Genomic DNA, 12,846 nt, shown 5'->3' on the forward strand with positions numbered 1-12,846 from the left:
AGGTAAATACCCAGATCCCCCTCGTGCATGAGGAAAAAACCAAGAATGCCGTGTGGAATCGGACCCCTGGGAAGTTGTGATACTAGTAAGATCTCACACAGGCTGCCAGGTCCGGTTTTGGTCAACACAGCATCGACGCGATGCTACAGCCTTGGAAAGAGCAACAAGAATGAATCCTGGTCTCAGAGCACCGCTGTGTGTGGACAGGTGAGGGGAAGCCAATTCTCTCTAGAACAAAGCAGAATGAGAGGAGTTTTGATCCAGAGAGATCCAGAAAGATGTGCAACACTGTAACTCACTGATCGCGCCAGCAGAGCTCTCTGGATGGGGATCTTGCACAGGCCTGAGGGAGGCTGTGCTCAGCCCAGCTGCCTGATTAAGGAGCTGAAGGACTGCAGCAGGCAGGCAGGCACTGGTGTGCTCGAACCCGTCTCCTTGGACAAACACGATCACAGCAGCACGGACTCCCCTGCCAGGGGCGTAACAACTGCCGCCGAGCGCAGCTCCTCCTCCTGCTCCTCCCCTCCCCGGTGGCACTCGGTGATTTATGACCCCCGACTCCTCTCTCTCACGCTCTCTCTCTCACGACAGCGCCCCTGTTTTCCCGCCCAGCAGGCTGCAGCTCGTCAGCGCAAGCCCCATCCCGGAACAGAACGGGTAACGGAACTGAAAGGCACTCTGGGAGGAGTGTCGGCGCCAGGGCAGGCCAAGGGCGTCCATCAGAGCAGCTTGACGCGAAGACGTCGAGCACAAGGCCGCCCTTCTCCCAGGAAGGTCCGCCCACGCACACCTCTCCACCTACCACCAGCAAGCACACGGCAGCCCGGAGCCAGCAGACACAGCTACCCTTCCCAGCGTGCCTTCAGGAATCAGGAAGAAAGCAGAGCACCTGAAGAAAACCCACGTGGACGAGGGGGGAGTTTGCATGTTCCCCACGGCAGGTGCATCAGGTCAGAATTGAACCCAGGACCCAAGCACTGTGAGGCAACAGTGCTACCTGCCACTCCACCAGTACATATACAGAGCAAGAACACAGAGGCATGTTTGCTGTGCCTCTTTCTATCCCTGTGATGATCACTTGAAAAGGAGGAAGCCTGTCTGCTAACACCGTCTTACGTCTCCATGACTGATAGATTCTCCAAGACCCGGCGACAGAGGCTCGTCATCTGCCGGCACCTCGGGAGCATCCGAACGGTGTGTTTCCTCCGAAGCCGGAGAGGCAGGGAGAGGGAGAGCCTCACCGGTCTCAAGCAGACCTGCAGCTCAGCGAGCTTGTGCGACGCCGGCTTCACCTGCGCGGGGCCATCAACCGCGGCGCCCCGGCGTGTCCGCGCACGTCAGACAGGCCCTGGAAAATAATTACAGGGCTGCGGCTGCCAAGGCGGGGCGGGGGGGGGGTGGCGCCCCGAGACGTAGCCGCAGGGTGACGACGGGACGAAAACAAACGCAGGCGCTGCAGACCAGCTCCCCGAGTCCAACAGGGAGGACAGGAAGGGGGCGGGCCGCTGGGACCACCCAGGGACCGGCTGAGCTCCGCCCGGGGCGGGCGAGCAGGCTGGCTTGCTCTTGCTCGGGGCGAGAAAGATGCCACCTGGCCGTGCCCCTTGCCAGCGACCCCGAGCACACCCAAGCGGCGTAGTTGCGCCAGCGGGTCCGAGCCTGTTCCGACAGCACCACTCTTGCAAGGCTCGGATCGGAGACAGAGTTCTGACCGGGAGGACCACACCAGGCAAACGGATTTCTCCAGCCCCTTCACAAAACCCTAGAAGCGCCCCCAGCTGTTCCTGCTAGTCTCTCAGACAGCACAGGCAGAGAGAGCCGCAGGGCTGCTAATGATGTGTGTGAGAGGAGAAAACAAAACAACCTTTGGAGATGGCAAATGCAAAAAGGAAAGAAATCTGCCGATTTGAAAATGATTCGGATTTCTGGGTTCCTGGCTGTGCATGAACGTGCTGGTGCGCAGCTTATTTTGGACACACACACACACACACACACACACACACACACACAGCTACCTGCCCTGTTGTTCACAAGAACCATTCCACACACACAGCAGACTTATCAGGCCAGTGCAAGCTCTGCAGGTTAATTATTAACATGCAATCTGCTCGTTAGCAGGGTGAATGGCCACGGGCTGTGGGAACCAGTTTTGGAGCAATCCCAGGCTCTGAACTGCGTGTGAACGCCAGGCTGTAAACACAGAGACCGGCGCCAAACCCTCTCCCCTTTCTTCAGGCCAGAAACCCAGCATTTATCACACTCCTGCTCCGACTGGGCTCACACAAGAGGAGGCCTGTTCACTCCTTTCACACTCATTCATAAGAAAGGTGACAAACGAGAGGCCGTTCAGCTCATCTGGGCTCTTAGGTTGTTAGCAGTTAATTGATCCCAGGATCTCATCCAGCTGCTTCCTGGAAGAAGCCTGGAAACAACAACATGGCTGGACAGCTTGTTCCACCCCCCTACCACCCTTTCAGTAAAGAAGTGCTTCCTGTTCTCAGTTTTAACTACACTTAATTTCCACATAATGTCCACTAGTGTCCTCTGGTTCATGAACCTGCGTTTCATAAGGATTCATTTTATCACTGATGTGGCATAAAACAGCAGGGATCCAAGAACATTCAAGAGATCTTTGACATGTGAAACAGTGACAGAGAAGCAGGGCCAGGTCGAAAGTTTTCTGCTGCAGTATTGCACAAACCCTCTAATTTTAGCCAGGTTCGCGGATCAATAAGCCGCGAGGAGCTGGATGAGCATCAAAGGCCGCGAGGCCTGGTCTCTGGGCTGTTAATCTCTCTTATGTTCTTATGTTCTTAATTTAACACGGATGTTCGCAGCAGAGCTGGCCGTGCCCTCCAATCGCTCCTGGGTAACGGGGCCGAGCAGACGAAGAGCTCGCAGCCCTGGCAACACGTGCGCTCAAACAAACAGGCTGGGCGCTGACCTTCACAGCTCGCTGCTCCCAGACTTGTGCAACGCAATGCACTGCCCAGCCTGGCACTTAGTAACCAGGGCGACCCGCCCGCCAGCCTCTGCCCGCCGCTCTGCTGAGCGGCTGCTGAAGCACAACACCACACCGCAGCAGAGAGAGCCTCACCCGCTGGGACACACGCCGGCCATGGACATGACCAGGCTGAGAGCCTCACCCGCTGGGACACACGCCGGCCCCGGATCCGACCAGGCCGAGAGCCTCACCCGCTGGGACACACGCCGGCCCCGGATCCGACCAGGCCGAGAGCCTCACCCGCTGGGACACACGCCGGCCCCGGATCCGACCAGGCCGAGAGCCTCACCCGCTGGGACACACGCCGGCCCCGGATCCGACCAGGCCGAGAGCCTCACCCGCTGGGACACACGCCGGCCCCGGATCCGACCAGGCCGAGAGCCTCACCCGCTGGGACACACGCCGGCCCCGGATCCGACCAGGCCGAGAGCCTCACCCGCTGGGACACACGCCGACCAGGCCGAGAGCCTCACCCGCTGGGACACACGCCGGCCCCGGATCCGACCAGGCCGAGAGCCTCACCCGCTGGGACACATGCCGGCCCCGGATCCGACCAGGCTGAGAGCCTCACCCGCTGGGACACACGCCGGCCCCGGATCCGACCAGGCTGAGAGCCTCACCCGCTGGGACACACGCCGGCCCCGGATCCGACCAGGCTGAGAGCCTCACCCGCTGGGACACACGCCGACCAGGCCGAGAGCCTCACCCGCTGGGACACACGCCGGCCCCGGATCCGACCAGGCCGAGAGCCTCACCCGCTGGGACACACGCCGGCCCCGGATCCGACCAGGCTGAGAGCCTCACCCGCTGGGACACACGCCGACCAGGCCGAGAGCCTCACCCGCTGGGACACACGCCGGCCCCGGATCCGACCAGGCCGAGAGCCTCACCCGCTGGGACACACGCCGGCCCCGGATCCGACCAGGCTGAGAGCCTCACCCGCTGGGACACACGCCGGCCCCGGATCCGACCAGGCTGAGAGCCTCACCCGCTGGGACACACGCCGGCCCCGGATCCGACCAGGCTGAGAGCCTCACCCGCTGGGACACACGCCGGCCCCGGATCCGACCAGGCTGAGAGCCTCACCGGCTGGGACACACGCCGGCCACAGATCTGACCAGGCTGAGAGACAACAAGGAAGAACAGACCCTGATGAAGCAGAGGGTCAGTGACCACAGCCTGGCCATAGAAACTGGTCACAGCGAGGACCCTACACACCTGGGTACCCCCGGGGTTCACCCCGACAGTCTGAGGCCCACACAGTGAGGACCCTACATACCTGGGTACCCCTGGGGTTCACCCTGACAGTCTGAGGACCACAGAATAATTGTTCTATGTTCTGCCCAGAGACACCCCTGAGGTTCATTACTGTTACTTTTTTCTTGTGTTACTGGAAACACTCATCACTTCATGCCCAAGAAGGCATCAATGTAGGGAGCCCCTCAGATAAGCACTCAATCAACAAGGCAACAGAGTCTTCTAGAATCCAACAATTCAGCAAAGAGTGGGAGAGGAGGGAGGAAGTAAAGCAGGCGGAAGGAGGTGGAGGAGGGGCAGACAGGAACAAAGCTGCTCGATTGAAGAAGCCAGGCACTGTAATTACACACCGGCACCCGACGCCGGGCTGCACCACGCTCTGTGCCACCCTCCAAGAGCGCACAGGCTGGCACATGGGCAGAGGAGGGCGAGAGACCTCTCCCCAGGGAACAAGCAGCACCACTCCTCCGCACACAGAGCCCTCGACACACAGAGCCCAGCCACAGTGACCCGACCAGGGGCAACAGGAGATCGTGAGGCTGGTCACACACACGAGAGGCAGCCTTGAGGCCGTCTACCTTGCTCGGTGATTAGCAGCCAATTGATCCCAGCATCTCACCCAGCCACTTCCTGAAGGAAGCCAGGATATCGGCTCCAACAGCACGGCTGTGTGCAGCTTGTTCCAGACCCCAACCACCCTTTGTGTAAAGAAGTACCTTCTGTTCCGGGTTGCACATTCACTGACCTTCCAGCTGTGCCCTTCAGTTCTCCTTTCACCGCTGATCCTAAAGTAATCCCCAAGAAAACAAACTCAAACAGACTCAAAGCAGCACAATCTGCTGGGTCAGGCCTTGAGCAAAGACTCTCATTCACAAGGCGGATAATTTTAACACAGGGAGAGGAGCTTTTGTTTCCTTCTGCCCGGGCTCATGACTTGAGCAAACAACTGACGACCAGGCCTGACGCACACTAATCAGAGCCGAACTGCAGAACAGACGGAAACCTCACCGAGGCGTGTGCAGTTTTAACGCCTGGGCTGTAGCTCAAGCACAAGCACCAGCTGAAGGGAGTGAAATAGCAGGACGGAGAGTTGCAAGCAGCAAGAAAATGTATTAATGTTCTAAAACAGTCAATCCTGTTCTGCAATGGACAAGAGGCACTTTCTAACTGCTTGCAACAGGGGTGAACAGAGGCTCTATAAGGGAGTCTGTCATGCCAGTTCAGTCAGTGTCAAAGATGTCTCAAATATTCTTGGATCCCTGCTGGGAACCAGAGGGTATAGAGCCTCAGGTTGCATCGGTCCCACAGGTGAAAGGCTACTCCTGCAGCTCAGAGCCGGGGGCTCGGCTCAGGCAGCGTCATGCCTGCTTAGATTTCTGCATGGCTACCGCACGTTCCATGGAGGGATAAAACAACATGTACTGTGCCCCTGTTCCACACGGATGGCCAGAGCTCAGTGCGATCCCGGGCTTTACGGAGCCACAGCGCAAGCTGCACAGGCATGCTGCTGAAGGCAGCGGCCTCACGAGCACTTGGGTGAATGTCAACAAGCACTCAGCCGAATGTTAAACACACCCCAGACAGAGAAGAGAAACAGGATGAGAGCCACAGCCCTGTCTTATCCTACTCCCCTCCGCTCGGCCCGTCAGAGCGTCGGAGGTTAAGGAAAGGTCGTTGCCAAGCTGATCCAGGTGCATTCTGGGTGCCTCCGAGGAAGAATGCTGGGACAGAACAAGGACGAGTGAACTGCATGATGGGGGGGTGGGGCGGGGGGGTTCCAGTGCAGGGCCAGACGTGGACGAAGGGGCATGTCAGCAGTAACCAGGACACGCAGGCGAGGCCAGGCTGCCAGGACACACAGCAAAGACAGATCGGGGGAAAAATAGGAGCGTGACAGAGGGGGAATTAAAAAAAACACAAGGAGAAGCACGAGTCAGCGGAAAGAGAGAAAAGAAAACAGATCACAGGGCCTCTTGGTGACCCCGACCTTCCCTGGCATTGTGGGATACCGCAGACAGACGATCTCCCAGCAGCCCCTGCTCTCTGCACATGCCACCGCCATGCAGCGCCCAGCAGGGCGGCGCCACTGCTCCAACCTGCCAGCGAGCTGGAATGAGCAGCAGCTGCCCGACGAGGAACCAATCAGCTGCAACGAGCTGTGGAGAGCGATCAGGCGCACCCCGAGACTGGAGAGAGACCCCGGAGAGGAAAACCCAGCTGCCTCAAGGGCTGTGAACCAACTTCAGAACCAACCGTTAAGCACTTCTTTACACAAAAGGTTGTGGGAGTGTGGAACAAGTTGCTGGATTCGATATGTCCGGCTCCTTCCAAGAAGCAGCAGGATGAAATCCTGGGATCAATTGTTTTACTATCATTTGGGCTGGATGGGCGGCATTAGCTGTGAAAGCAGAGCTTTACTGAGGAGAATTCTTAAAGGCATTTTTGGAAGTGCTCTCAAGAAAAAAAAAACAGTGGAGCTGTTATTTCAGTTTGACCTTCATACAATCACAAAACAGCTCTTTCTCCCCCTCTCTCTCTCTGTACTTAAGGAAACAATTAACTCACGAGTCTGTAATTCTATCGTGACCGATCTCAGTCAAACTTCTACTGCTCCGGTTCTCCAACCCCAGCTCCAGCCTGACCAGAGGAGAACCATGAAACACATGGATCTCCTCTCCTAGTCCCGGAGCGCAAGCGTGTCTGCAGACCTTCAGGTCAGCTGGACCTCGTCCGCTGACCCGTTCACTGGGCAAGGGTAGAGTGGCCCACCAGAGCACCCCCTAGCTGCCCAACCACCCATCGGACCCCGCAGCTCTTCTGCTGGGTTCTACTGCCTCATTCACAGCACTGCACCAGTATCACTATTCATCCTGCGGGCAGGCAGAGCACCTTGTCGTGACAGGTCAGGGGTCAGGGGTCAGGGGTCGGGTCGATCTGGGCAGCGGTCTTTAACAGCAGTTGCCCTCGAACCAGTTTACCCTCCCTTGCGGGCAAGCAGGCGCAGACTGTCCAGCACCCTGGGGACAGTTTGTCCACCTGTCTGAACTGCAACAGGTCAGCAGACTGGGCTTCACCACCATCTCCACAGGCACCCTGCTGCACTTTCACCTGGGGAACCAGCTCAACTATTATGCTCAGGTCTCCATTTATCATTATTTTTTTTTTTAACAGCTCCTTTGGATTGAGAAGATTCCAAACAAACTCCTTTACAACGACAGCCCGGAGACCTGTTTGCGCAGTGGGGGCAGTTACTGGGGTAGATACTGGGGCAATCTGAGCAAAGCAGCTTGCTCGAGGCTCCATCAGACTCTCGCACCCAGGACTCGAACCCCTGACCCTTCGCTTCTGCAGTCCTACACGCTTGATTTTTAAATCAACCCTGTTTCACAGCGCATCCAGAGAACAGCCCGCGCCCGCACTGTGAAGCTCCTTCTTCATTCTACGGTCGAACTGCGAAGACGAACGAGGCTTGGATCTGAGCACTTAACTAATATCCACATTCCCACTGAGAACGAAACCCGTTCCGTTTAAGAAAAAAAAAGGGGTGACAAAACACGAGGTGAAACAGCCAGGCTCTGACCCAGCTTTCGCTGTGACGTCACGGCCGGCCGAGCCCGGTGCGATGACGTCGACACTACCTGAGCCAGGTAGGGTGGCGCCCCTCCCCCCCCCGCATCACCTCTCAACCGAAGTCCCACTCAAAACACTGAGAAGTCCCGACTGTAAACTAAAACTGAGGTGTTTCCCCGCACCGTGTGAAAAACGTGTCGGCACCACCGGCACACAAGGTTGAAGACCGAGCTGCGAGCTCGATTAGAAAAGTACTTTGAATACAACCCGTATTACAGAGCAGGACCCGCGACACCGCCATGAAAGGAGCTCCATAGGCGAGCGCTAAAGGAGCTGTACTTTGTAGCTTTACTAAGAGATATAACTGCGACTGAAGAGCCCTCCCGCTGGGCTTCCCCCGGCGTCCAAGACCAAGCCGTCGTCGCTCAAGTGAAAATCGCTGTTCGGAAGGGCGAGAAAGCGAGACGGGCTCCCAACTCCGAATCCGGGGGGGGGGGGGAATGGGGGACGACTCCTGCACAGTTTCGGGGGGGGAGACACAAGTAAACTGTCGCTCGCATTTTCTTACAAAGATGCAAGTTTGGCAGGGGAGCGGGGTAGGGGTCAGCATTTAAAAACTCAGCCCGGCGCGTCAGACACAAACTTACCGTCCGGTTGGATCTTCGCTTTTTCGAGCCGCGGGTGAACATGACTCAGACGAGAAGCCCGCTGCTAACTCCTGAACACACTCATGAGCGGCGCGGACGGTCCGTCTTCGCGTTAATGAGAGTATGCCAGCACAGCCAGTCCCCGTCGGAGCCTCGGAAATGTTTTGTTTTTGTTGGGGGTTTTAAAAGAAGGGGGGGCCGAGAGAGAGAGTACTCCAGCGCTCTGCCTGTCCCGCGGACGAGCCGCTCCGCTGCCGAGCGTTGCTGGCGTGAACTAACCTTGTCGTAGGAGGAGCTGCCCCTCTTAAAGGTACAACCCCCGCTTTTCCTCGCCTCTGTCCCCCAGGAGAGTGCGAAACTCCTGTTTGGAAAGCTCGGCCGCTCCGGAGAGATCACGCGTGTACGTGCACAGGTACGTCGGCTGCACTGTGCGCTCCTACCCCTGCTGGTCTGCAGATGACCTGTGCAGGATCGGCCCACCTTGTCTAAGCGCACAGGACCCCGCCGAGCCCTGAGCGACTGCACGCTAACCTCGCGCACGAGCATCTGCGTCTGGCCCCACGTCACGGACAAGACCGGCCACTTGTCCAGCGCGGGGTCGCGGGGGAGCCGGAGCCTGTCGTGGCAAGGAGCGGGCACAAGGCGGGGTACACCCTGGACGGGACGCCACTGCAGGCCCCTGGGACACTGCCGAGAGTCTGCCCTGCTCCCAGCTCGGTCAAGGTCCCTCAGCAACCCTGGTGCACCGTCCACACAGTCCCTGTGCTGGGCAATCACACACAGACACACACACACACGGTCCCCGCGCTGGGCAATCACACACAGACACACACACACGGTCCCCGCGCTGGGCAATCACACACACACACACACAGACACACACACACACACACAGTCCCCGCGCTGGGCAATCACACACAACACACACACACACTCCCTGCGCTGGGCAATCACACACAGACACACAGTCCCCGCGCTGGGCAATCACACACAACACACACACACGGTCCCCGCGCTGGGCAATCACACACACACACACACACACACACACACAGTCCCCGCGCTGGGCAATCACACACAACACACACACACACACACACACACACAGTCCCCGCGCTGGGCAATCACACACAACACACACACACACTCCCTGCGCTGGGCAATCACACACACACACACACAGTCCCCGCGCTGGGCAATCACACACAACACACACACACGGTCCCCGCGCTGGGCAATCACACACACACACACACACACACACACACAGTCCCCGCGCTGGGCAATCACACACAACACACACACACACTCCCTGCGCTGGGCAATCACACACACACACACACAGTCCCCGCGCTGGGCAATCACACACAACACACACACACGGTCCCCGCGCTGGGCAATCACACACACACACACACACACACACACACACAGTCCCCGCGCTGGGCAATCACACACAACACACACACACACTCCCTGCGCTGGGCAATCACACACACACACACACAGTCCCCGCGCTGGGCAATCACACACAACACACACACACGGTCCCCGCGCTGGGCAATCACACACACACACACACACACACACACAGTCCCCGCGCTGGGCAATCACACACAACACACACACACACTCCCTGCGCTGGGCAATCACACACACACACACACAGTCCCCGCGCTGGGCAATCACACACAACACACACACACGGTCCCCGCGCTGGGCAATCACACACACACACACACACACACACACACAGTCCCCGCGCTGGGCAATCACACACAACACACACACACACTCCCTGCGCTGGGCAATCACACACACACACACACAGTCCCCGCGCTGGGCAATCACACACAACACACACACACGGTCCCCGCGCTGGGCAATCACACACACACACACACACACACACACACACACACAGTCCCCGCGCTGGGCAATCACACACAACACACACACACACTCCCTGCGCTGGGCAATCACACACACACACACACAGTCCCCGCGCTGGGCAATCACACACAACACACACACACGGTCCCCGCGCTGGGCAATCACACACACACACACACACACACACACAGACACACACACACACAGACACACAGTCCCCGCGCTGGGCAATCACACACAACACACACACACGGTCCCCGCGCTGGGCAATCACACACACACACACACACACACACACACAGTCCCCGCGCTGGGCAATCACACACAACACACACACACACTCCCTGCGCTGGGCAATCACACACACACACACAGTCCCCGCGCTGGGCAATCACACACAACACACACACACACACACTCCCTGCACTGAGCAATCACACACAACACACACACAGTCCCCGTGCTGGGCAATCACACACACACACACACACACACACACACACACACACACACAGTCCCCGCGCTGGGCAATCACACACAACACACACACACGGTCCCCGCGCTGGGCAATCACACACACACACATAGTCCCTGCGCTGGGCAATCACACACAACACACACACACACACACACACACACACACACAGTCCCCGCGCTGGGCAATCTCACACAACACACACAACACACACACTCCCTGTACTGAGCAATCACACACAACACACACACTCCCTGTGCTGAGCAATCACAAACAATAGCTTGTTCCTGACCTCCACCACTCTTTGTGTAAAAAAGGCACACTGTAATATATTGTGTGCACTTCTAATATTAATATAGTGCTTGTTACTACAATGAACCATTAATATCGTACTAATATTTTTAAGCGGTGTGCTGGTGTGCACAACTGCTTTACCCAGCAAAAGTGTACCACACCATGCCTATAAGAGCCGTTGGAAAGCTGATTTTAACTGGAAGACAGAAGGAGATTGGGAGAGAAACTGGGAGACACACAAGCTTGCACGGATACAGAACACACCCCAAGTCACAAAGACAATAATGATAATGATAATGTTTCTTTATTAGCCCTATACAATTTCTCGCATTAGGAATTCATCTTTTCGCATACCCCAGCTTTTCTCCATGAGACACAGACAGGGAGAGAAGCTTGGGGTCAGAGCGCAGGGTCAGCCATTTATACAGCACCCCTGGAGCAGTTGGGGTTAAGGGCCTTGCTCAGGGGCCCAACGGAGTAGGATTCCTCTGCCGGCTGCAGGACTAAAACCGGCAACCTTCCAGGCACAGGCGCAGGCGCAGATCCTTAGCCACAGAGCCACCACTCCGCCCCGCGGAGATATAGAAACACTCGGTTTCTTCAACGGTGTCCTGTTGCATCAGAACAAAGCATCTGTCCACAACACAGTCCTGCTGTCAGGACAGAAGGTGATTCTCATTCAAAGTCACTGCTGCTGTTACTGTTACAGGGCATGACAGGACATAAAACACTACACATTGTTTCTACATCCCTGCCTTGTAAAATAATTATGCTTTGATAAATACCCAGCACTACAGTTTATCATATAATTGCATCATAAAAGCAAAGCTGTTAAATATCACTTCCACAGTATGTCACAACCCACCCAGAACTCCAGTACTGTTTATCCTCTGTCACTGATGGTTGCTCGTGGTTAATGCCTAAGCCACCACCACAGCCCTCTCAGCCTGGCAGTCCTGGGGCACAAGGTCTGGCTGCCCTGTCAGCTGCGTCTGCCCGTCTGGCACCACTGCCTTCAGCTTTCAGACTTTTCCAGGAAAGACTCAGCCAAGTCTTTAATGTGCAGTGAATCGACTCCCTTATCTAAGATAAGCCAGCTTCCTGTAATTCATTGTTACCACTTGTTGATTACTAGACTGTGCCTATTGTAAAACATGGACATTTTACTTAACTTTAGTTCCTACTGTAACAGGACTGTTCTACTGTACTGGTACTGTAGCTCCTATTGTACTGTAACAGGACTGTTCTACTGTACTGGGACTGTAGCTCCTATTGTAACAGGGCTGTTCTACTGTACTGAGACTGAAGCCCCTATTGTAATGGGACTGTTCTATTTTAAATCATGTTGGTTGTACGAATATTTAAATGTGTGCAGGGTTGTAAGAGTGCAGAAATGTGTGTGTTTTCAAAATGTTGAAATGTGTATGCTTGCATCCTGCTGTGCTGATGCTGTTGTCACTGGACCTGTTAGAGCGCTATGGAGATTGTTGACAACTGTCTCCCTCTTGTGGTTGTTTTTCTGAACTACAGTCACGTCCAAACATCGTACACACGTAGAAACATCCATCCATTTTGTAACCAGTCGTGTGTCAGGCTCTTAAAGGACAGGTCTCTCAGTAAAGACTCTGTGATCCCAGCCCTGTGTCAGACTCTCACAGGACGGGTCTCTCAATAAAGTCTCTGTGATCCCAGCCCTATGTCAGACT

The 12,846-nt window shown here is 56.4% G+C and overlaps 1 protein-coding gene across 1 annotated transcript in view; it reads right to left on the minus strand.

Annotated features, from left to right (window-relative positions):
- prickle3 (prickle homolog 3) overlaps positions 1-8,605 on the minus strand; it is a 45,564-nt gene extending 36,959 nt beyond the window's left edge. The window contains exon 1 of the mRNA XM_088909132.1: positions 8,479-8,605. Within this exon, the coding sequence (XP_088765258.1) occupies positions 8,479-8,520 (42 nt within the window). The 5' untranslated portion in view covers positions 8,521-8,605. The remainder of the gene's footprint in view (positions 1-8,478) is intronic.
- Between the last annotated feature and the right edge of the window lie 4,241 nt (positions 8,606-12,846).

Source organism: Atractosteus spatula, chromosome 2 (assembly GCF_055471065.1).
Source record: "Atractosteus spatula isolate fAtrSpa1 chromosome 2, fAtrSpa1.hap1, whole genome shotgun sequence".
In the NCBI taxonomy this organism is placed as follows: domain Eukaryota; kingdom Metazoa; phylum Chordata; class Actinopteri; order Semionotiformes; family Lepisosteidae; genus Atractosteus; species Atractosteus spatula.